Source organism: Thalassophryne amazonica, chromosome 6, assembly GCF_902500255.1.
Source record: "Thalassophryne amazonica chromosome 6, fThaAma1.1, whole genome shotgun sequence".
NCBI lineage: Eukaryota > Metazoa > Chordata > Actinopteri > Batrachoidiformes > Batrachoididae > Thalassophryne > Thalassophryne amazonica.
The window spans coordinates 45831446-45857628 of NC_047108.1; the positions used below are offsets into that span (position 1 = coordinate 45831446).

A 26183-nucleotide genomic window follows, 5' to 3' on the forward strand; every position below is an offset into this window, starting at 1 on the left:
GAGGGCAACAGCTCCAGCAGGGGACCCCAGACTTCCCTTTCCTGGGCCACATTGACCACCTCTGACTGGGGGATCCCGAGGCAATCACAGGCCAATGTGGAGATATAATCTCTCCACCTAGTCCTGGATCTACCCTGGGGTCTCCTTCTAGATGGACGTGCCTGGAAAACCTACCTCCCTAGGGAGGCATCCAGGAACCATCCTTACCAGGTGCCTGAATCACCTCAGCTGGCTCCTTTCAATGCAAAGGAACAGCGTCTCTACTCCGAGCTCTCCACAGGTGACCGAGCTTCTCACCCTATCTGTAAGGGAGACGCCAACCTTGTAAGGAAGCCCATTTTGGCTGCTTGTACTCATGATGTAGTTCTTTTGGTCATGACCCAACCCTCATGACCATAGTTGAGAGTACGAACGAAGACTGACCGGTTGATCGAGGGCTTTGCCTTTTGGCTCAGCTCTGTTTTTGTCACAACAGTACAGAAGAGCGAATGCAATACCACCTCTGCTGCTCCGATTCTCTGGCCAGTCTCATGCTCCATCGTCCCCTGACTCGTGAACAAGACCCTGAGGTACTTAAACTCCTTCACTTGGGGCAAGACCACATTTCCTACCCAGAGCAGGCAATCCATCGGTTTCCTGCTGAGAAACATGCCCTCAAATTTAGAGGTGCTGATCCTCATCCCAGCTGCTTCATACTTGGCTGTGAACTGATCCCGTGAGTGTTGGAGGTCACACACCAATGAAGCCTAAAGGACCACATCATCTGCAAAAAGCAGCGATGCGACCCTGAGCCCACCAAACAAGACACCCTCTTCCCCGTGACTACACCTTGATATCCTGTCCAAACAGGACAGGCGCAGCCCTGACAGAGGCCAACCCCCACTAGAAACGAGTCCGACTTACTGCCGAGCACCCGAACACAGCTCTTGCTTTGTGAGTATAGAGAATGGATGGACCTGAGAAGGGACCCCCCCCCCCCCCCCCCCCCCCCGCCTCACTTGACACTCCCGCAGCACCTCCCACAGTATCTCCTGTTGTACCCAATCATATGCCTTCTCCAAGTCCACAAAACACATGTAGACTGAATGGGCATACTCTATGACAGCCAACCAGCCAGATACTGGCCAGATATTTTCAGAGGGAGATAAATTAACTTTTGTTATTGTTGCTGTTGTTTTTTACCTGTCACATATGATAATGTGTATTATACATGTATAAACCGACCTGATGAGTTCTTCAGTAAAGAGGTTGACCAGTTTATTCTTTCAGGTCTTTCATTACAGAAGATTTGCTCCCAATGATATATAATACATGCAAGTACCAAGTACGGCAAAGCAGGTGGTGCTGTTGTGTGAGCGTATTCACAGATCTCTCTTTACAGTTTGTTTCCACAGTGACATCTGGAAGATTTCCAGCAGTTTCACAGTGTTTTGAGGCAAGAAATTAGCAGATGTTTTCAGATACATTATCCTGGGATGTAAAAAAATATCCTCAAATCATTGAAAAAGAAAACCATGTGAAAGAGTTCAGAAACTGGATACTGACACAACACGACACACACAATGCAGATAATCTGAAGTTACTGTATGTCCTTAGTACTTAATATTTTGTGTTTACACACATATTTCTTCATTTCAGGTGACTGTCTCATTTCTGTAGACTGTGTGTGTGTGTTTTAGGTGTACTCTGGATGTAGTTGTGTGGTGGGTAACGTGTCCACAGGCAAGGAGGGCATCGCTCTGGCAGGAAAGTGTAGCAGCTCCTGCCGTCACATGCCACTCTTCCTCTCAATCCTCTTCATCCTCATCCTCTGCACCTTCCTCTCGAGCATCCCAGCACTCACCGCCACGCTCAGGTAAGTGGACAGAGTGGACCCTGAAATAGGTAATTATGTGCAGTTTAGTACAAGCTGTTGTTTCTCTTCAAAACAGACACTAAAGACTGTAAACAGAAACATCCAGTCAGATTTAACAGTGTTTTAGGGCCACATTGAGATTTTTTTTTTCTTTCTTTTTTTTTAGACTTTGAGAATAAAGTCATAATATTATGAGAATAAAGTTGTAATTTTATGAGAAAAAAAACTTGTAATATTGTGAGAATGAAGTCAAAATATTACGAGAATAAAGTTGTAATATTACAAGAATAAAGTAATAATTTTATGATAAAACAAACCTCGTAATGTTACGACAATAAAGTCATAATATTACGAGAATAAAGTTGTATTTATAAAAGAAGCGATAACCCTGCAGTCTGTCAGTTCCAGCCATCTCCTCCTCCACGAAAGAGGCCATGTCCTCCAAGTCCGCATGGTTCCTTCCCTGAATAAACACATTTTCTTGCATATTTTTTCAAAGTTCTGATACTGATGATAATGTGGTGCAGATGGGCTAAAAGATGAAGTATTTCCTTATTTGTAAAACCTATACTGAATAACAACTTGACAAAGCGCTCCACAGATCTCATTAATACAGTTTTTCTCTCGTAAAATTTATTTTCGTAAAATTACAAGTTTATTCTTGTAATATTACGAGTTTATTCTCGTAATATTATGAGTTTGTTCTTTTACGACTTTATTCTCATAATATTATTACTTCATTCTCGAAGTCTAAAAAATGTAAAACCTTGATGTGGCCCTAAAATGCCATCATAGTCAGCACTGAGGCGGTGGAAATAAATCATTTGTTTAGCTCCCTAAAAAAACAGCCTAGTGAACATAAAACAGTATGTCAGAATCCCTAATGTGTCCAAATACTCAGTCGGCATTTAGTAGTAGTCAAATGGTACCTGGATAATCTAATACCTCCACAGTATGCAGATGGTATACACACACAATCCCATACTGCAGCTGGATCCTGTTAACTGATAAAGAACTTTCTATAAAAATTCAAAGAAGATAGCGGACATACATAAAAATGGTAATGGCGTCCAAGGTGCAGTGGCATTGTACACATAAAAATCAGGAACTATTTAAAGAAAACAGGCTGCCACTCCAAAACAGAATATTTTGCAGCATATGTGGGTATGTACATATGTGGGTATGTAGTGGAATAGTGAGTTAAAAAACCCTGTCACAAAAAATTTGACTCATTCCGTCACAGGAGCATGAAAAAAAACATGAGACTGGGCTGGAAATCCGACACTTTTCGGATGTGTGCCGATTCCTAATTCTGATGCCATTCTGCGTGATTCTGGCTATGTGTGACGGGGGTATAAGCATTGTGTCTTTCAGATGCTCAAAATAGCACATATTGTCCATTTAGTGCATTTGCCTTCATGAAAATGCAGTTTGGGGTTTCTCCACGCAAGTGCGCAAAATTATGTGAGGAAACATGTGAATAGTCAAGGTTTGCACGCTCAACATGATTTGTCAAGGTCAAAAGGAAACCACAGAACATTTAATAATAATAATATAATAATAATAATAATAATAAATTTTATTTATAATGCACTTTACATTTGACACCAAATGCCAAAGTGCTACAGTATAAAACAGAAGAACACAAAATACTATAAATCAATGTAAAAACAATAAAACAGTAGCAATAAAATCAAAAGCAGTAGCAGTAGCAATTATTTAGCTAAAAGCCAGAGTAAAAAGGTAGGTTTTGAGTCCTTTTTTAAAAGCATCCACCATCTGTGGAGCCCTGAGATGGTCTGGGAGGGCGTTCCATAGACGGGGAGCAGCCACTGAGAAGGCCCTATCACCCATGGCCTTGAGCCGAGTCCTGGGCACAGCTAGACAGTGCTGTTGGCCTGACCGGGTCCTAGTGGAAGTGTGTGGTGTGAGCAGTTCAGTGAGGTAAGTGGGGGCCGCACCGTAGAGACAGTGATGAGTGCGCAGGAGGACTTTGTATTGAATACGGCAGTGAATGGGGAGCCAGTGAAGGGAGTGAAGAATGGGGGTGATGTGCTTGTGCCTGCGCATCCTCATCAGGACGCTGGCAGCGCTGTTTTGGACATACTGGAGCTTTTGAATGCTCCTGCCAGAGATCCCGATGAGGACTGCATTACAGTAGTCCAGCCTGGAGGAGACAAAGGCATGGACGAGCTTCTCTGCAGCAGGGATGGAAAGAGAAGAGCGAAGTTTGGAGATATTACGGAGGTGAAAGAAGGCAGTTTTGCAGATGGAGGTGACATGATTGTCAAAACAGAGGTGGGGGTCAAATTTTACCCCCAGATTTGTCACAGAGAGAGAGAGGGGAATGTTGTGTCCAAAAAATGAAACAGAGGTGATTGGGGAAGAGCGGAGTTGATGGGGGGTACCAGTTTAAAAAAAATTATGATGGGAAAATTTAGCACTTGTAATGTGGTAAACAAATAATGGAATAATGATGTCAGCATATGATTGTAATCACCACTCAAGTCTCGATGAAAAACTGAGTCTTTGAAGAGCAAAGGTGGGCAGGGGATCTCTATGCATGAGAAAATTCTAGAAATATTGAAAAACAATGTTCCTTAAAGAAAGATTTGGAGCTCTCCGAAAGCATTTTTACATTGTCTGTGAATATAGGTCTGACCTTTGCAGCAAGCTCTCTCTGCATATCAGAACCTCTTGAGTTCCTAACTTAGCTTAAAGATGTCTAGTTTACGAGTGATTCAGGACCAATCTCAGATAATGGACCAGTCGTCATTTAAGATTGATGCTAAAGTTTGCTTCTTGTGCCAAATTAAAGCATAGGGTCACAATTTTAGTCAGAGTGGACAATGATCAAATGTAATATAATAATATTATTATTATGGTACTATATTATTAATGGAAGTTTCAAAATATATAACCACAGTTATTTAAGGAGGTTCCTAAATTAAATGAGTAAATTGTTTCATGATTGAAACATGTTCTACTAGCATGCTGCCCGTGGGGATCCACAGGCTCTAGATTGGATAGTGTTTCTAAAATAGTTAGCTGACATTTTTCGAGGGTGGTAATAAATTGTCAAAGTTTCTATAATGAGCTGAAATGGTGTGTGAATCCAGAATGTTTTTTAGAACCTTAGCCCTCTACAGTTTTTTTAGAAGACCCCAACCTTTCCTGCTGTTTACATTTTTTTTTTCATGTTAATTTGCTGTCTTAATGTATTTATAAATTGTTTGGGGTGTATGGGGTGTATGGTAGAGGTAGTACCTCTGTTGGGGGGACATGTTGTGCTCTTCGGAGTAGTTTGCCCATCTTGGTCCTCACCATGCACTCAGCTCTCCCCTGTGGCTCCTAGCAGCTGTTAGCATGCAACAGCGGCCACACCCCGGGCAATGGCTTCGACTGGCTGGCTGAACCAGGCGGAGGGTAGCTGACGGGTCTAAAACCCTCAGTGAATTTGGGCTTGTCTACCCTTGCATGCGAAGACTGGATCCGGCGGACGGCGTGGAGGAAACCAACTGATTGGTTCAACGGGCAGAAAGGCGGACCCAGCAAAGCGCTGTGGAGCGCGAACAGGGCACAGTGAGACACTAAGGACACTGTTGGCCATCCACTGCATCCCGAGCCATCTCCAGCTATCCTGACTATGTCTTGCCACTGGACACAGATGGGCCGGGATAAGAGAGTGAGGCTGATGACTGTGCACAACTCTCCCTCACTTAAATCCAAGTCACGCGCAAGTCATGACTCCACCCTCCACACACCACCACACACCCACCACCGTAATAATAATAATAATAATAATAAAAAAAAAAAAAAAAAAACACAAGTCCTGTGGCGATGGGCGAGTGGCGAAGCAGCAGGTGCGGATACACTGGGAGCTGTAGTCACAAACCTGCACACAGGCGGCCCAGGGCATAGGGTCGCTCTCTACTGGGCTGAAGTAGCAGTGGAGTTCGGCAGCCCCCTGGGCGACTGAGCAGCCCTGTTTAGGATCGCTCTGCTCACCTCCACGGAGGAAGGGGCTAGAAAAGGTGCCTCAAACATAGCCTGCTTCAAACTCACCCCGGTAAGCATACCGCGGCTTGCGGGGATCCCACTCAGCGGTCGTAACTCAGCAAAAAAGAAAGTGAAGGTATTAAATCTTGGCACATGGAATGTGCGAACCCTGCTGGATAACATCAAAGCAGACAGGCCAGAAAGAAGAACAGCGCTAGTTGCCAGGGAACTAGCTTGCTACAACATGGACATAGCGGCACTCAGCGAAACACGCCTTGCGGAAAAGGGCCAGCTCACAGAGCAAGGTGGCGGATACACATTCTTCTGGAGCGGTCGCAGCAGCGCTGAACGGCGAGAAGCAAGGAAACTTGCCAAGCTTCCAGAGGGCATCAATGAACGACTGATGATTCTTCAGCTCCCTGCTGGGGGGGAAGAAGAATGCGACTCTGATTAGCGCATATGCCCCCACCATGACAAACCCTGAAGACATCAAGGACAAGTTCTACGAAGAACTCGACACCCCTATTGCAGCAGTCCCACAGTCCGAGAAACTTTTTGTCCTCGGGGACTTCAATGCTAGAGTAGGGGTCGACCACCAGACCTGGGATGGAGCCATTGGAAGACATGGCATTGGCAAGTGCAACAGCAACGGACTGCTGCTTCTCAGAACTTGTGCTGCACACGACCTCATTATCACCAATACCCTGTTCCACCTCCCCATCCGCAACAAGACATCTTGGACGCATCCGCGTTCCAGGCACTGGCATCTGATCGATTATGTCATCACCAGGAAGAGGGATAGGCAGGACATGCGGGTGACCAAGTCGATGTGCGGCGCCGAGTGCTGGACTGACCACCAGCTCATCGTCTCTAAGTGCAAACTTCGCATCCAACCAGCAAGAAGACCCCAGGGTCAGAAGGCTGTAAAGAGGCTCAATGTCTCGAAGCTGAAGAAGGTCGCTGACCAACTCTCCAGTGACTTGGATGACAGGCTGTCCGACACGCTGAACGACCAGGACAGCATTGAGGAACAGTGGGCTGCGTTCAGAGATACTGTCTACTCCACGGCTCTCGAACACCTCGGACCAACCATATGTAAAAACCAGGACTGGTTCGACGAGAACGAGGAAGAGATTCAGTCCCTGCTGACAGAGAAACACCAGCTGTTCCGAGTCCACCAGAATGACCCCTCCTCACAAGCAAAGAAAGATGCTTTCACCAATGCCAGGCAGAGGGTCCAGAAGAAGATACGCGAGATGCAAGATGCCTGGTTTAGCAAGAAGGCCGATGAAATCCAGGGCTATGCGGACAGTCACAACACCAAGCGCTTCTATGACTCGCTGAAGGCTGTCTACGGACCTCAGTCCTCAGGCTCCTCCCCCCTCCTCAGTGCAGATGGGACCCAACTGCTGACCGAGAAGAAGCAGATACTGGAGAGATGGGCTGAACATTTCAACCAGGTCCTCAACCACCCTGCCATAATCAACGAAGAGGCCATTGCGCGCCTACCTCAAGTGGAGGTCAACGAAGACCTCAACACTCCGCCCACAGAAGATGAAGTCAGACAGGCCATCAAACAGCTTTCCTGTGGCAAAGCTCCAGGATCAGATGCTATCCCTGCTGAAGTGTACAAGGCAGGCGGCCCAGCATTGCTGCAAAGACTGACCAAACTCTTCCAGTCATTGTGGAGTGCAGGCGAGATCCCCCAACAGTTGAAGGACACCAGTATCATCCACATCTACAAGAGGAAAGGCAACCGCCAGCAATGCGACAACCACAGAGGCATCTCCCTTATGTCCATCATAGGAAAAATCCTGGCTCGAGTCCTGCTCAACCTCCTACTACAACACCTTGAGCAGGGCCTCCTTCCAGAAAGTCAATGCGGATTCCGTGCCGGACGTGGAACTGTGGACATGATATTTGCTGCGCGCCAACTTCAGGAAAAGTGCCAGGAGCAACATAGCGACCTCTTCGTGACCTTTGTCGATCTGACGAAGGCCTTCGATACGGTCAGCAGAGAAGTCCTGTGGAAAATTATGGAGAAGTTTGGCTGCCCCAGCAGGTTCATCACAATGGTGTGACAGTTCCATGACGGCATGATGGTGAAAGTTATGCATGATGGTGATGAGTCAGAGCCCTTCCCAGTCACCAACAGCGTAAAGCAGGGCTGCATTCTTGCCCCGACACTGTTCAGCATGGTCTTTTCCGCCATGCTGACCGACGCTTTCCAGGACGGCCAGGACGGCATTCGCCTCAGATACAGGACTGACGGCGGGCTGTTCAACCTCAGGCGCCTCCAGGCTGTCACCAAGGTGACAGAGACCGTCATCAGAGATCTATTGTTTGCTGATGATTGCGCGCTCAACGCAGCTACAGAAGATGCAGCATGAAATGGACTGCTTCTCGAGAGCATGCGACAACTTCGGTCTCACCATCAGCACCAAAAAGACCGAAGTTATGTACCAACCAGCACCCGGAAAACTATACCAAGAACCCCACATCACAGTGACAGGACAGAATCTGCAGGCGGTCGACAACTTTACATACCTGGGTAGCACCCTTTCTCGCGCAGTCAACATCGATGCAGAAATCAACAACAGGGTTGCAAAAGCCAGCGCCTCATTTGGAAGGCTCCGTGAGAATGTCTGGGAACGGAGAGGACTTAGCATTACCTCCAAGCTGAAGGTCTACCGTGCAGTGGTTCTAACCACCCTGCTCTATGCCAGTGAGACCTGGACTGTGTACAGCAGACATGCCAAGCAGCTCAACCACTTCCATATGAGCTGCCTCCATCGCCTCCTCCACATCAGGTGGCAGGACAAAGTCCCGGACACGGAGGTCCTTGAGCGAGCCGGCTTCCCCAGCATCTACACCCTCCTGCAGAAGACGCAAGTCAGATGGACTGGCTATGTAATCAGAATGCCTGACACTCGACTGCCAAAGCAGCTCCTGTATGGAGAACTGTGCCAGGGCAAGCGCTCTGTCGGGGGGCAGAAGAAACGCTACAAAGACTGTCTCAAAGCGTCCCTGAAAAACCTGGGCTTTGAGCTCACCTCTTGGGAAACGCTTGCCCACAACCGCCCTCAGTGGCACAGCAAGACCACCAGTGGCGCCCGCGCAGCAGAGGCCAGACAGATCGCGGACGCCAAAACAAAACGAGCCGCACGCAAGGCCCGAGCTACCTCTACCTCCACCGCAGCACCTACCCATGTGTGTCCCGCATGTGGGCGCACCTTTCAAGCCCGGATTGGCCTCATCAGCCACCTCCGGACGCACCGTCACTGATTACCCACCTAGTGGAGCCATGGTCATCTTCGACCCCGAAGGATGAACAACAACAAAACAATAAATTGTTTAGGTTCTTGTTATTATATACACACTTATTATTATCATTATTATAATTTTTTTTTATTAGTACTTCCATTTTGTCATTTAATTTTTAAATGAACCACAATGGAAATAAGTGTTTTTACTTTCTCGTGTCATCCATGTATTTTAACGTATTTACAATTATGTTATATACGTACATTGAACTTATGAAATAAATCCCGCATGTATTCATGCTTTTACTATAATATTACCGTCCCTGATGGAATGGCGTGTTAGTCCAGAATGTAATTAGCAATGACAGCTAATATCCGTAGTTTCTCCAAAATTATTAGTCCTATCAACATTCTGTTTTTGCAGCATTCATCCATAGCCCAAAATACATAAGCACACCAAACAGCAAATGTCAAACAATCAATCAATCAATTTTTTTTATGTAGCACCAAATCACAACAAACAGTTGCCCCAAGGCGCTTTATATTGTAAGGCAAGGCCATACAATAATTATGTAAAACCCCAACAGTCAAAACGACCCCCTGTGAGCAAGCACTTGGCTACAGTGGGAAGGAAAAACTCCCTTTTAACAGGAAGAAACCTCCAGCAGAACCAGGCTCAGGGAGGGGCAGTCTTCTGCTGGGACTGGTTGGGGCTGAGGGAGAGAACCAGGAAAAAGACATGCTGTGGAGGGGAGCAGAGATCGATCACTAATGATTAAATGCAGAGTGGTGCATACAGAGCAAAAAGAGAAAGAAACAGTGCATCATGGGAACCCCCCAGCAGTCTACGTCTATAGCAGCATAACTAAGGGATGGTTCAGGGTCACCTGATCCAGCCCTAACTATAAGCTTTAGCAAAAAGGAAAGTTTTAAGCCTAATCTTAAAAGTAGAGAGGGTGTCTGTCTCCCTGATCTGAATTGGGAGCTGGTTCCACAGGAGAGGAGCCTGAAAGCTGAAGGCTCTGCCTCCCATTCTACTCTTACAAACCCTAGGAACTACAAGTAAGCCTGCAATCTGAGAGCGAAGCGCTCTATTGGGGTGATATGGTACTACGAGGTCCCTAAGATAAGATGGGACCTGATTATTCAAAACCTTATAAGTAAGAAGAAGAATTTTAAATTCTATTCTAGAATTAACAGGAAGCCAATGAAGAGAGGCCAATATGGGTGAGATATGCTCTCTCCTTCTAGTCCCCGTCAGTACTCTAGCTGCAGCATTTTGAATTAACTGAAGGCTTTTTAGGGAACTTTTAGGACAACCTGATAATAATGAATTACAATAGTCCAGCCTAGAGGAAATAAATGCATGAATTAGTTTTTCAGCATCACTCTGAGACAAGACCTTTCTGATTTTAGAGATATTGCGTAAATGCAAAAAAGCAGTCCTACATATTTGTTTAATATGCGCTTTGAATGACATATCCTGATCAAAAATGACTCCAAGATTTCTCACAGTATTACTAGAGGTCAGTGTAATGCCATCCAGAGTAAGGATCAGGTTAGACACCATGTTTCTAAGATTTGTGGGGCCAAGTACAATAACTTCAGTTTTATCCGAGTTTAAAAGCAGGAAATTAGAGGTCATCCATGTCTTTATGTCTGTAAGACAATCCTGCAGTTTAGCTAATTGGTGTGTGTCCTCTGGCTTCATGGATAGATAAAGCTGGGTATCATCTGCGTAACAATGAAAATTTAAGCAATACCGTCTAATAATACTGCCTAAGGGAAGCATGTATAAAGTGAATAAAATTGGTCCTAGCACAGAACCTTGTGGAACTCCATAATTAACTTTAGTCTGTGAAGAAGATTCCCCATTTACATGAACAAATTGTAATCTATTAGACAAATATGATTCAAACCACCGCAGCGCAGTGCCTTTAATACCTATGGCATGCTCTAATCTCTGTAATAAAATTTTATGGTCAACAGTATCAAAAGCAGCACTGAGGTCTAACAGAACAAGCACAGAGATGAGTCCACTGTCCGAGGCCATAAGAAGATCATTTGTAACCTTCACTAATGCTGTTTCTGTATTATGATGAATTCTAAAACCTGACTGAAACTCTTCAAATAGACCATTCCTCTGCAGATGATCAGTTAGCTGTTTTACAACTACCCTTTCAAGAATTTTTGAGAGAAAAGGAAGGTTGGAGATTGGCCTATAATTAGCTAAGATAGCTGGGTCAAGTGATGGCTTTTTAAGTAATGGTTTAATTACTGCCACCTTAAAAGCCTGTGGTACATAGCCAACTAACAAAGATAGATTGATCATATTTAAGATCGAAGCATTAAATAATGGTAGGGCTTCCTTGAGCAGCCTGGTAGGAATGGGGTCTAATAAACATGTTGATGGTTTGGATGAAGTAACTAATGAAAATAACTCAGACAGAACAATCGAAGAGAAAGAGTCTAACCAAATACCGGCATCACTGAAAGCAGCCAAAGATAACGATATGTCTTTGGGATGGTTATGAGTAATTTTTTCTCTAATAGTTAAAATTTTGTTAGCAAAGAAAGTCATGAAGTCATTACTAGTTAAAGTTAATGGAATACTCAGCTCAATAGAGCTCTGACTCTTTGTCAGCCTGGCTACAGTGCTGAAAAGAAACCTGGGGTTCTTATTTTCTTCAATTAGTGATGAGTAGAAAGATGTCCTAGCTTTACGGAGGGCTTTTTTATAGAGCAACAGACTCTTTTTCCAGGCTAAGTGAAGATCTTCTAAATTAGTGAGACGCCATTTCCTCTCCAACTTACGGGTTATCTGCTTTAAGCTACGAGTTTGTGAGTTATACCACGGAGTCAGGCACTTCTGATTTAAAGCTCTCTTTTTCAGAGGAGCTACAGCATCCAAAGTTGTCTTCAATGAGGATGTAAAACTATTGACGAGATACTCTATCTCACTTACAGAGTTTAGGTAGCTACTCTGCACTGTGTTGGTATATGGCATTAGAGAACATAAAGAAGGAATCATATCCTTAAACCTAGTTACAGCACTTTCTGAAAGACTTCTAGTGTAATGAAACTTATTCCCCACTGCTGGGTAGTCCATCAGAGTAAATGTAAATGTTATTAAGAAATGATCAGACAGAAGGGAGTTTTCAGGGAATACTGTTAAGTCTTCTATTTCCATACCATAAGTCAGAACAAGATCTAAGATATGATTAAAGTGGTGGGTGGACTCATTTACTTTTTGAGCAAAGCCAATAAAGTCTAATAATAGATTAAATGCAGTGTTGAGGCTGTCATTCTCAGCATCTGTGTGGATGTTAAAATCGCCCACTATAATTATCTTATCTGAGCTAAGCACTAAGTCAGACAAAAGGTCTGAAAATTCACAGAGAAACTCACAGTAACGACCAGGTGGACAATAGATAATAACAAATAAAACTGGTTTTTGGGACTTCCAATTTGGATGGACAAGACTAAGAGTCAAGCTTTCAAATGAATTAAAGCAAATGTCAGCTCTCCCCAGTTTGCCCATGATCACACTTATACACATGCACGCACAAGGAGCTTTTTGTCTTTTCCGCATTCTCCTGCAAACAGGTGCTTCTATTTTTAGACATGCACAAACAGACGTAGTGGAAGACATGAAACGCAATACTCCTCTCACTCATGGTAGTGGCAGCATGATGCTTAACTAAACTGACTAAACCAGTTGAACTACAGAAACACAATAAATCAACAACACTGACAACACTGTTAAACTAACATCAACCGCAATAACATTTAAAACTACAAAACCCCAAACTCCATGGTGCATTGCAGCACAATGTCCATTGTCTACTGGTTACAAAAAATCGCTAATTTCTCCAAAAATGTTAGTCCTATGAACTTTCCATTTTCACAGCGTTCGTGCTTGACCCAAAATACACAAGATGCCAAATGGCAAATGTTATCTCTCCCCAGTTTGTCTGTTATCGAAACCATACACAACTTTGTAATTTTTCCTATGAAATGTGTATCATCACAGCATTAAAAGACATTAAGCTGAAAGAGCATTCCAAAGATTATAGAATAATTGAAACACACGCACCAGTACTTCAAATGTTATATTCTTTAAAAAGGCATTGTGCTGTTTAGATCTATGTCAAGTCTGGATGACTACCACTCAGGCAGACTATCTCAAGGGTGAAGCCCAGGTTACACATAGACGGATTTGTCCGCGGGTAGTACGTAGACCGAAGTTTGCGGTAGTTCTGGCTGTTTTCGCGCTAGAAAGGGGCGGAGCATTTCACCGGCGTTTTAAGCGCCATACTAGCCACAAATACGTGGATAAAACGCTGCTAAATCCGCCGAATAAAGTGGAGTTTTGACACTGTAGCATCTTGCACACATCAGGCAATGCGGTTTAATACTCAGTTCTATCCTTTACAATCGAGCTGGATTTATCCAGGCAAATCCTGCGTTACTCCAGGAACTTTTGCTTATAGGCCCTGCCCCCAGAGTATAATAGGCTGAAGCAGCTGTCAGTGCAGGGGGAGGGAGTGACAGGGAGCTCATCTCTCAGCCTTTTCTTTTCTCTCTTTTTCCCCTCCTCAACGTGTTGCTCGTTTCCACCACAGGGCTACCCTCTGCTTCTGAACCAGAGCTCTTGGTAAGTCCTTGCCACTGCCAATTTTATTTTAGGAGGTATACTGGAGCTTCTCTGCAAAAATATCTGGAGCTGGCCGCGAGTGAGAGACCTGCATGCAGCGCGCTAGCGTTTTTATACTGACCGCCGCCTATCGGCCGTTTGGAACGCCGTTAACCGGGAGGTGGCGTTTAGAACAGCGTACTGTCCACTAGCGCCGCTGTTTTGTCTGCCTCTGTCGCCGGTTAAAACGCCTTTGAGGACGCTGATGTGGGCTCTATCGCCGTTTTACACGCCGTTGGTTAGGGATGCAACCCCGGCCGCCAATTACGGCGGTGTAAACTGCAGCACTCCAGGAAGGGGCGGGATGACACGGCGATTAAAAAGTATCAAACGCCATTGCTCGCGTTGTCTCCGTCAACAGGCCACTTCTCCGGGAGCGCTCCCGGAATTATTCGACATGTTGAATAATTTTTTCGACGATTCCCAGTGAAGCTGGAACCAAACCACGCCCCCGTGCGCCGGCGTTAACTATGGCGTTTGATCCCTAAAACGGCCCGGAGGGGGCAAAATCTCTGCTGGGATGCTTGCGGGAGAGTTTACCGTCTATGTGTAAACGGGGCTTAAAGGTACTATCTCACTGGGCTGGGACTGTTAGAGAGTAGTTTGAGAAGCAACTTAGGAACCAACACGTGAATAAGCAACAAATTTGCAGTTGGTTTCTCACTGAAGTGGTATAAACGACACGTCAGCACATGTCATCTGAATGTCAGCAGTGATTCCCATGAACTCGCGACAAAGATGTTCGCATATGAGCGGCACACATGCGAATGTTGAGTGCAGCCTTCGCAGATGCAAAGATCTGCTGAATTGCTCTCGAATGCGATGCTGCACTCTCACAGATGTCTAACGCCACCCACGGCTGAAATAATGACGCGTTTGCACACAGTGTTCAGCTGATATCATCCTGTTAAATACAGAGTGTAAAACCTGAATTTTTAATACAAATCTTCAAAATTGTGCCTTCTAGAGTGAAAATATTTGCATTTAAGTAAATAAAAACTGAAATCTTATATGTCCAATTTGGACCATAACTTTAGAAGGTAGAGATTTACTTATCGGTACTCCTCTCAAACTGGACTCCTATACCCCTGTATGTCTCCATGTAGATAATCAACTAAATCAACTCAGAGCATGAGGCATCTAAGTAAAATAATTTCCCGTATCACACTTTGGAGGTCAGTTGAGCAGGGTGGTTGACCTAAAAAAAAAACTTACTAAGTAAGTTAGCACTGTTACCTCACAGCAAAAAAAGGTGTGGGGTACGATTCCACCCATGCCCAGGTTCTTTCTGTGTGGAGTTTACATGTTGTCCTCACGTTTGCGTAGGTTCCTTCCGGGTGTTCCAACTTCCTTCGACTCCCAAAGACATGCAGGTTAGGTGACTTCACAATTCTAAATTGACCGTAGGTGTGAGAGAGAGAGTGAATGTGTTTGTGTGTACATATGTGTTGGCCCTGCCATAGATTGTCAGCCTATCCGTTGCGCACACACAAAATGGAACATAATAGATGTACATAATAGATGATTTATAAAAACAAACTCAACAGCATAATGCTCACATATGTTCACAAACTGTGGCCCATGCATATGAACATTATAGACAGGGTTAAACGCTACAGCATTACACATAAAAGGATGGTGTGTGTGAGTCATAACTTGTACTTGTAATTCCTCTGAAGACCTCACATATACATGTACTTCATAAAAAATAGTGTTGTTACATGTGATTGTGACTGTTCAGTTGTTGAATATATAAGTCAACTCAGATTTAAATAACATATTTAGTAGGGGTCTACACCAGGTCACAGTATTATTGAAGCACTGGTATAAAATGTTTGGTAGATGTACCGGTATTCCCGTCCTCATATTTTCAGCCGAAACTCCGTTGTTTTGTGCAGCAGCCACGAGTGCTTTTACAACAGTTTGCACTATTTCAATGTATCTCACAGTGCAGCGGCAATGTAAAAAGCAAGAAAAGCACACCCACAAAGAATTTTAGAAATGTTTGCCCTTGGCTTTTATTTCAGTCTGTGTGCATCAACTGGCTGTGTTAGTTTAGAGCTGACAGCAGTTAAAAACAGAGCGGTGAATTAAAAAATAAAAACTAACTAAGGTTTTGCTTTTTTCCCAAACATATAAAGTCTGAGGATAGCATAAGATCAAAGCACAGATAAAATCATCTTATCTAGAAATCTGATAGTTGAGGTCCACTTTTGAAGACAATTTTGGCATCTACAACTTCTAACAATAATAATGACAATAGTCATAATACATTTTTGACAAATAAAATGTTTAGTCAGTATTACTATGCCCCTAAGTTTTATGACAATTATGCACAAAGTGAAAATGGTTATCAATATAAAAATGTGTTTACTTAATTCAAGTTTTCTGCATAACTAAAGTAGGATGTGATGCAATAATTTTTTTTTGTGGGGAATGTCTAAGCTAGGGCATAACTACATCTCTTTGGGATTCTACTTCAAAATCAGGGTTAGGGAAGTCATAAATGTGAAAAGGATCTTGGGGTTGGTAATTTTATCAAACAAACATGTACAACCCCAGTTCCAATGAAGTTGGGACGTTGTGTAGTATGTAAATTAAAAACAGAATTTGAATGCACCACAAAGACAAGATATTTAATGTTCAAACTGATAAACTTTATTGTTTTTGTGCAACTATTTGCTCATTTTGAAATGGATGCCTGCAACATGTTTCAAAAAAGCTGGGGCAGTGGTATGTTTACCACTGTGTTACATCACCTTTCCTTCTAACAACACTCAATAAGCGTTTGGGAACTGTGGACACTAATCATTGAATCTTTGTCGGTGGAATTCTTTCCCATTCTTTGATGTACGACTTCAGTTGTTCAACAGTCCGGGGTCTCCATTGTAGTATTTTGTGCTTATAAATGCGCCACACATTTTCAATGGGTGACAGGTCTGGACTGCAGGCAGAGGACACGGCATCCATGATTTCCAAAAACAATTTGAAATGTGGAGTCATCAGACCACAGCACACTGCGTTTTTTGAAATGTGTTGCAGGCATCCATTTCAAAATGAGCAAATATTTGCACAAAAACAAAAAAAATCTATCAGTTTGAACATTATATATCTTGTTGTGGTGGTGTATTCAATAGGTTGAAGAGGATTTGCAAATCACTGTATTCTGTTTTTAGTTACATTTTACACAACGTCCCAATTGGGGTTGTACATGGTATTTATTACATGGATACATGGATACATACATATTACCATACAAAAACATCCGGTCTATACAATGACAGTTTCGGCGAATTTTACTGTACATGGGAATGAATAATAAATTTACAACAATAAATTTACATCCCAAAATTCTGACGATGAAGTCACTTCCATCCCATGTGGTTGGCTTTATTTTCTCAAACATTTCTTCTGTTCGGATTTGAAGAGGATCCCTTGTTGTGTCTAATTTGTGCATCCAAATGCACAACAACACGGCATTTTCAGCAAATAAAAAAAACAAAATAGCTGGATTTACATGCATGCATATTGTTTAGGGCCCCTTCACACATAGTGCGAAGTTTGGTCGAATATGGCGAAACAGCGCGAAACAGTTCGAATTAGCACACCATGAAACATCATGCCAACAGGCAGGCGTGCACAAACTCTCGCACCAGGATTGTGCCTTTTGAGCAGGAACACAGTGCGAGGTGCACCACATTGTGCCGCTTATGTGGAATAAATAAAAAGTAAAAACCAGCTGGTACCTGTGGGACCACATTGTGCTCCTTACGTGGAAAACAATGTGACGTATGAAATCTACCATCCTGAGAAGAGAAAGGCGAAGCAGACGTACCATGTTAACTTGTTGAAGGAGTGGAAGGAAGCGCCTGCCTTGGTTCCAGTGGCCTCTCTGTTGGTGACGGAGGCGGATAGTGATGAGGAGGAGGAGTCATCATCTGTGGTCAGTTCCATCCAGTCTGCCGAGCCTGTGCTCTACCACCTCTCCACTACTCAGGCCAGTCAACTCGGTGAGGTGCTCCAGCAGGTGTCAAAGCTGTTTGCGGTCAGCCCGGGGAAGACCGACCTGATTGAGCATGCCATCCGTCTGAAAGAGAGGGGTCCAATCCACCAGCAGTCCTATCGGGTGCCACAACACCTGGTGGGGAAGCTTCTGAAGGAAGTAGAGGAAATGCAGCGTCTGGGTGTGATTGAACCCTCACGGTCCGAGTGGTGCAGTCCAGTGGTCATCGTGGTAAAGAAGGATGGCTCGCTGCGCATTTGCATTGACTTCCGGAAGCTCAACGCAGTGTCAGAGTTTGATGCCTATCCAGTGCCTCGCATTGACGACTTGCTGGAGAAGATTGGACGGGCCCGGTTCATTACAACGTTGGACCTTTGCAAGGGCTATTGTCAGGTGCCATTGGAAGTGTCCTGTCGCCCTTACACTGCTTTCCGGACACCCGCAGGCCTCTTCCAATTTACTGTGATGCCCTTCGGGCTGCACGGAGCACCTGCCACCTTCGAGGCTAATGGACTGTGTCTTGCATGGGTGTGAGGACTGCTGTGCTGCTTACTTGGATGATGTTGTCATCTTCAGTGCCACCTGGGAGGAGCACATGCAGCACCTGGAACGGGTCCTGAGCTGGATTCAAGAGGCGGGCCTGATGCTGAATCCGTCCAAGTGTGAGTGGGGCAAGGAGGAAGTATACCTCCGCTATCAGCTGGGGCATGGTGAGGTCCGTCCACAGCTGGACAAGGTGGAGGCAATCCGCAGTTGTCCACAGCCCCGCACGAAGAAGGAGGTGAGGTCCTTTCTGGGGCTGGCCGGCTGGTACAGGAGGTATGTCCCGCAGTTTGCTTCCATCGCCGCTCCCCTGACCGCCCTCACTGCGAAGAATTAGAAGAATCCTGTCATTTGGAGTGAGGACTGCGAGACTGCTTTCCAGACCTTGAAGACTTGTCTGTGTACGCCACCTGTCCTGCGGAGTCCCAATTTCAACCAGAGGTTTCTGGTCCAGACCGATGCATCGGCCCTTGGGATCGGAGCTGTCCTGGCTCAGGGGACTCCGGGAGAAGAGCAACCCATCTTGTATCTAAGCCGCAAGCTGCTGCCTCGGGAGACCAGGTACTCGACGGTGGAGAAGGAGGGCCTGGCTATTAAGTGGTCCCTGGAGAGCTTGCGGTACTATCTGCTGGGAAGGGAGTTCGACCTAGAGACTGACCACCATGCTCTGACCTGGATGAATTCCATGAAAAATCACAACAGCCGTCTCACTCGGTGGTACCTGTCCCTGCAGCCGTTCCAGTTTCGAATCCGTCATCGGGCCGGCAGGAACAATGTGGTGGCTGATTATCTCTCCAGGTTGCCGCGCAGCGTCAATCATGGGGAGGAGGAGGATACTGTGACAGGGTGCTTGCAGCACCGCGTCCCTCTCTGCCTTGCGTGCCCCTCCTTCTGTGATTACAGCGCACTGGTTCTCTGCTTGAATTCATATACACTTCCTCCCCAGTTGTAGCGTGGTTGAGGGTGCACATTTTGGGTCTATATGTCCCTATTTTTGGATATTGAATGTTGGCAAACTCTCTTACCTGTTGTTGCGCAGCTCTCAGCTATCCTGACGGGGTTAAACTGAAGCGCTTTCTGGTTGTGCTTTAAATAGTACATTGTGGCGCACTTCAAGCGGTCAGCTGACCTCGGGCTGAACCATTTTTGTGTGTGTAGATTTGTTGTCTGATTTGTTACGTTTTCTTGTTTATTTTTGGGTACCAAAGATGGGTAAGGAATTTTTATTCTGATTGAGTTATAGATTGGTGGGCAGAGTTAAAAGGGAAAAAAAGAGGAAAAAAAAAACCCACATTCCCCTCTGATTATCTCTTGGTACGCCCAGGGGCGGGGCGTTGGGTATTTAGGGGGGGATATTGCTGCCGGGAGGAGATGGTGTTGGAGCTTTGGTAGTGATGCATGGGTGGTGCTGTTGTCCATACGGTGTCTGAGGTTTTTTTTTGTTTGTTTTTTTTTGGAAATTGCTGGCCCTGAATAAAGTATATTGCTGGGAGACATCTTGGACTCAGCCATTATTATTATATTTTTGAGCAGTTTGAGCAGAACCCCGTGACAAACAATAATAATAAATAAAAAAATTAAAAATACCACTCACGGAACTTGCAACCGCGGCTTCCAAAACTTCTGATTGCCAGTCAGAAACTTTACCACTGTTCTAAGGAGCTGTCCTTTGAAAGCTGCGGGAACCTGCCTCATATCAGGAAGGACATGGAAGTATTACAAAAAAAAAAAAATTAAATCACACACCATATAAAAACACTGCATTTATCAAGCAGGCAATGTTATGTGTCGGACGCAGCCCGGAGAACCGACCAGCGTTTGAAGGACCCAGTATAAAATAAGCAGAGCACGGTACAAAGGATAACAGAGTTTAATGAACATAACAGTGCTGTGAAAAAATATAAAAGTGCACGGTCTGGCGTGGTGGTTTTGCGGTGCGCTCCCAGCAGCGCCAACGGTCCGGAGCCAGAACCAACCCGGACCCAAGGACCCCGCCGACACCCCCCAGGTGGCCGCGACAAACCGAGTCTGTGAAAGAAGGAATCATTATGTGAGTCCACACTCAACACACAGAGAGAACGCTCAAAGGTGCACAAACAGCAAACACTTCCTGGCTTAATTACTAATCAGCTTCGCACCCTGCAGGCATGGAACACCCAGTTCACAAAACTCCACTGCAGTGGAAGCTGATTACACGACCAACATACAGCTCAATATAATAAGGTGTGAGGGACACCACATTTACTGACTGTACAAATGTTAGTCACAAAATCTAACGTACCTCAGGAAGTGTGCTGACGAGCGTGAGACCTCACCCCCTCCTCTTTCACAGACCATGCATCAAACCTGGACGTTCTCTGCATCCACTGATGATGAGATGGCTACCGAGACGACGATCTCACCTGTCTGGTCACAAGGTCGAGTCTCTGGCAAATACACACTGTGTACTCCAGTCTTAAATGCCACCATGTTCCAATCCATGTAGATGCACCACAGCTGTGAGTCCTGACGAGCCGCAGGTGATCAGCCTCAGGTGATCAGGGTGAGGTCCTGATAAACTCAGCTACACAGCCACTCAGTCCCAAATGCAAGCCACCTGGAAGGAAAAACAAAAGACAGGACAAAAGACAGAGACAAAAAGGCAGCCAGGCCCCCCCAGCCATACAACAGGCAATGCAAATATGATCCGTCTGTTCCTCTGTAGATGACCCATGTTCACTGATATACAGTCATGAAATGACGTGAATGAGAAGCAGTGTACTCTGATCATGTCCACATCTGCTGGTCCGGTGCATCCAGTCATCCCGCGCTTGTCCTGCCCAACACGTTTGTCTTGTGCACGGCACGCTGCAGCACAGACACAGCGTCATGTGGAACAGAGCTCACGTGGGTCATGTGACAGTCGGGTCACCTGCTGCATGTTCTAATCTGACAGTCCGTTTCAACCTGGGGGTAGCCTGCCAATGGGCTACAGCGTGCGCGTGCACGCTCACTTGCTGCAGCCCATCGCCATGGCAATATATGTTTTTATTTATCCACGTAAGGGCACCAAGCAGACATACGTGCATCACAGTGGGCAGTTGTTAGTTCATGGCTGTCCAAACACAGTACCTGTTGTCCAGCTGGGATTCCAGATCCACAGATCTCCACAGCTGATTCTGTCGGTGGACAAACCTCCTGTCAGTTTAGCACACACACCAAAGCCACACTCGTGGGGCACTTAGACAATTTTCACTGCCAGCACGACGATGATTGTCTGCAGACTGTTGTGTTAATGCTGCGAATGGCCACACATTTTCTGTGCCATGTGAGCGGTGTTAGATGTTCATGCGTGTCACCTGGAATTTGGCCGACACCTGCTGCAAGAGGGTTCGATGGGCTCGCACAGGGCACACTCTGTCCTTCAGCCACTGGTGTGCGCAAATAGTTGTAGCAACAGGTGTATGAGGCGTTCGAGGCAGGGACGATTTTATACGTTTTGCACGATTCTTGCTTCATGCGCACTTTGTGCGCACTTCGACCAAACTTTGCACTATGTGTGAAGGGGCTCTTAACAGTGAACACTATTTTGGCCCCAAGATGGCACCATGAGTCACGTGACCGTTTTTTTTTTCCAGCTCATCACGTCGCTACTCTCTGAATAAAGGGCAAATGGTAAAGCCACATATTAAACAGTCTAAGGAAAGTGCTGAAAATCTGGGTTCCACACCAACACCACACAGACTACAATTTATGCATGCATTTAAATAAAATTCCTACAAGCAGTATTAAGCACATAAACATATCAATATTGTTATATGTATCGAATTATCACCGTCCAGTGGTATGTATTGTATTGTATTAAGTTTTGAAAAACGATATAAGTCCTAATGTTTAATGATTCATCAGTGCACCACAGCTGCTGAAATCTAAATATATTAATGGTGGTCATGACTGGTTCATCACCATCATTTGGTCCTGCCTCCGACTACTGACATTGAGCAAATACAAATAATTTCTTTAATACAAATTTATATTAAAAATGAGCCCACATTTTTAATTTCACAGCTCAGGTTTTACAGTAGTGTTCAGAATAATAGTAGTGCCATGTGACTAAAATGATTAATCCAGGTTTTGAGTATATTTCTTATTGTTACATGGGAAACAACGTACCAGTAGATTCAGTAGATTCTCACAAATCCAACAAGACCAAGCATTCATGATATGCACACTCTTAAGGCTATGAAATTGGGGTATTAGTAAAAAAAGTAGAAAAGGGGGTGTTCACAATAATAGTACGAGGTCTGAAAATAAAGTATAGGTCCTTTTTATTTTTTTCAAAAACTATATGGATTTCATTCATATGTTTTTACATCAGACACGCTTGAACCCTCGTGCGCATGCGTGAGTTTTTCCACGCCTGTCGGTGACGTCATTCGCCTGTGAGCACTCCTTGTGGGAGGAGTCGTCCAGCCCCTCGTTGGAATTCCTTTGTCTGAGAAGTTGCTGAGAGACTGGCGCTTTGTTTGGTCAAAATTTTTTCTAAACCTGTGAGACACATCGAAGTGGACACGGTTCGAAAAATTAAGCTGGTTTTCAGTGAAAATTTTAACAGCTGACGAGAGATTTTGAGGTGATACTGTCGCTTTAAGGACTTCCCACGGTGCGAGACGTCGCGCAGAGGTCCCAGGCGCCATTGTCACCCTGTTTCAAGCTGAAAACCTCCACATTTCAGGCTCTATTGATCCAGGACGTCATGAGAGAACAGAGAAGTTTCAGAAGAAGTCGGTATCAGCATTTTATCCGGATATTCCACTGTTAAATGAGATTTTTTTTAATGAAAGACGTGCGGACGGATTGCAGCGTCAGCTCGCAGCCACCGCGATGCTCCACCACAGGAAAAACACCTCTGCTGGAAGCCTTAAAGACAAGTTGGAACATGTCCAGCTGTTAAACAATTTCTCATATACTCACTCCACTGAAAGCCATCAAAAGCCGCCTGGATTTTACAAATGGTTATCAACACGGAGGTGTTTTTCCTGTGCCGCCGCACCACGCCGGCTGCGTCCCGACGCGCGGACCCGTCCGCATGTCTTTCATTAAAAAAAATCTCCTTTAACAGTGGAATATCCGGATAAAATGCTGAAACCGACTTCTTCTGAAACTTCTCTGTTCTCTCACGATGTCCTGGATCAATAGAGCCTGAAATGTGGAGGTTTTCAGCTTGAAACAGGCTGACGACGGCGCCTGGGACCGCTGTGCGACGTCCCGCTGTGTTGGAAGTCCTTAAAGCGACAGTATCACCTCAAAATCTCTCATCAGCCGTTAAAATTTTCACTGAAAACCAGCTTAATTTTTCGAACCGTGTCCACTTCGATGTGTCTCACAGGTTTAGAAAAAATTTTGATCAAACAAAGCGCCAGTCTCTCAGCAACTTCTCAGACAAAGGAATTCCGACGAGGGGCTGGACGACTCCTCCCACAAGGAGTGCTCACAGGCGAATGACGTCACCGACAGGCGTGGAAAAACTCACGCATGTGCACGAGGGTTCAAGCATGTCTGACGTAAAAACATATGAATGAAATCCATATAGTTGTTGAAAAAAATAAAAAGGACCTATACTTTATTGACAGCCCTCGTAGTATGGCATTCAGTCAGTGAGTTCGTCAATTTTGTGGAACAAACAGGTGTGAATCAGGTGTTCCCTATTTAAAGATGAAGCCAGCACCTGTTGAACATGCTTTTCTCTTGAAAGCCTGAGGAAAAGGGGACATTCAAGACATTGTTCAGAAGAACAGCGTAGTTTGGTTAAAAAGTTGATTGGAGAGGGGAAAACTTATACGCAGGTGCAAAATATTATAGGCTGTTCATCTACAACAGGGGTGGCCAAGTTCGGTCCTCGAGAGCCACATTCCTGACACTCTTAGTTGTCTCCCTGCTGCAACACACCTGAATCCGAGTCTTTCATTGGATTCAGGTGTGTTGCAGCAGGGAGACAACTAAGAGTGTCAGGAATGTGGCTCTCGAGGACCGAACTTGGCCACCCCTGATCTACAATGATCTCCAAAGCTTTAAAATGGACAAAAAAAAAAAAAAACAGAGACGTGTGGAAGAAAACGGAAAACAACCATCAAAATGGATAGAAGTATAACCAGAATGGCAAAGGCTCACCCACTGATCAGCTGCAGGATGATCAAAGACAGTCTGGAGTTACCTGTAAGTGCTGTGACAGTTAGAAGACGCTTGTGTGAAGTTAATTTATTTGCAAGAATCCCCCGCAAAGTCCCTCTGTTAAATAAAAGACATGTGTAGAAGAGGTTACAATTTGCCAAAGAACACATCAGCTGGCCTAAAGAGAAATGGAGGAATATTTTGTGGACTGATGAGAGTAAAATTGTTCTTTTTGGGTCCAAGGGCCGCAGACAGTTTGTGCGATGACCCCCAAACTCTGAATTCAATTCACAGTTCACAGTGAAGACAGTGAAGCATGGTGGTGCAAGCATCATGATATGGGCATGTTTCTCCTACTATGGTGTTGGGCCTATATATTGCATACCAGGTATCATGGATCAGTTTGGATATGTCAGAATACTTGAAGAGGTCATATTGCCTTATGCTGAAGAGGACATGCCCTTGAAATGGGTGTTTCAACAAGACAATGACCCCAAGCACACTAGTAAACGGGCAAAATCTTGGTTCCAAACCAACAAAATTAATGCCTCGCAGATGTGAAGAAATCATGAAAACTGTGGTTATACAACTAAATACTAGTTTAGTGATTCACAGGATTGCTAAAAAAGCAGTTTGAACATAATAGTTTTGAGTTTGTAGCGTCAACAGCAGATGCTACTATTATTGTGAACACCCCCTTTTCTACTTTTTTTTTACTAATAGCCCAATTTCATAGCCTTAAGAGTGTTCATATCATGAATGCTTGGTCTTGTTGGATTTGTGAGAATCTACTGAATCTACTGGTACCTTGTTTCCCATGTAACGATAAGAAATACACTCAAAACCTGGATTAATCTTTTTAGTCACATAGCACTACTATTATTCTGAACACTACTGTATGAGGAGAGACAGTGCAGTGACATCACAGCAGTGCAAAGGACTGTCAGAGAGCTATAAGGACAAATAATGTTTCAGCTATTCTATTATTTAAACAGTTTCATGCTGAAATATTTTTGTTCGCTAAACCTTCTCCAAACCTGGTAAATTCATATCCATAAGATCCGTAGCACGACAAGTGAATGGTTGTTAAGAAGCTACCGTCTTTGCATTTTGTTCATGCTTATACTTTTAGGTTGAAACTAGGGCTGGGCAACGTTAATGCGCTAACGTTGCGTTAATTATTGAGGTCATTATCACCGACAATTTTGTTCCTCCCCTTAATGCTGCTTTTTTTTTTTTTTTTTTTTTTTTTTTTTAGCCTTTTATGACTGTTGCTCGTTGCCTTTTATTTTGAAAGCGTCAGTCGGGGGCGAGCTTATGCTGCTGCTTCCTGCTGATAGCTGAGTTCACACAGAAAATGACATGAGGATCGAGAAAAGTACAGGCTATGCAATGCACAACAAAACAAAATGCAGAAAGACGCCAAACTTTTGAATGGACATTTTCGGTACAAAGTTCTACAGGATCAGGCCCGGATCCAGACCGGTTTCGACAGATGCAGCTGCATCGGTCAAATTTTTTTTACGCATCGTTCGTCATCGGTAAAAAAAAAATCTTGAATAATCTTGAATAGCCGAACGTGTCCCTGCGGTGAACACAGCTTTTCGGTGGTTTTCATGTCAACCTATAGTCCGTAAATTATACGGATTTTTCCGAGTTTCAGAGTCATACGGA

General features: G+C 44.6%; 1 protein-coding gene across 2 annotated transcripts in view; it reads left to right on the plus strand.

The window, feature by feature from the left end:
- The window catches only part of slco4a1 (solute carrier organic anion transporter family, member 4A1), a 93237-nt gene that overhangs the window by 62515 nt on the left and 4539 nt on the right, over positions 1-26183 (plus strand). For both annotated transcript variants that reach the window (XM_034172121.1, XM_034172120.1), the window contains one exon: positions 1680-1855. In XM_034172121.1, coding sequence (XP_034028012.1) covers positions 1680-1855 — 176 coding nt within the window. The remainder of the gene's footprint in view (positions 1-1679; positions 1856-26183) is intronic.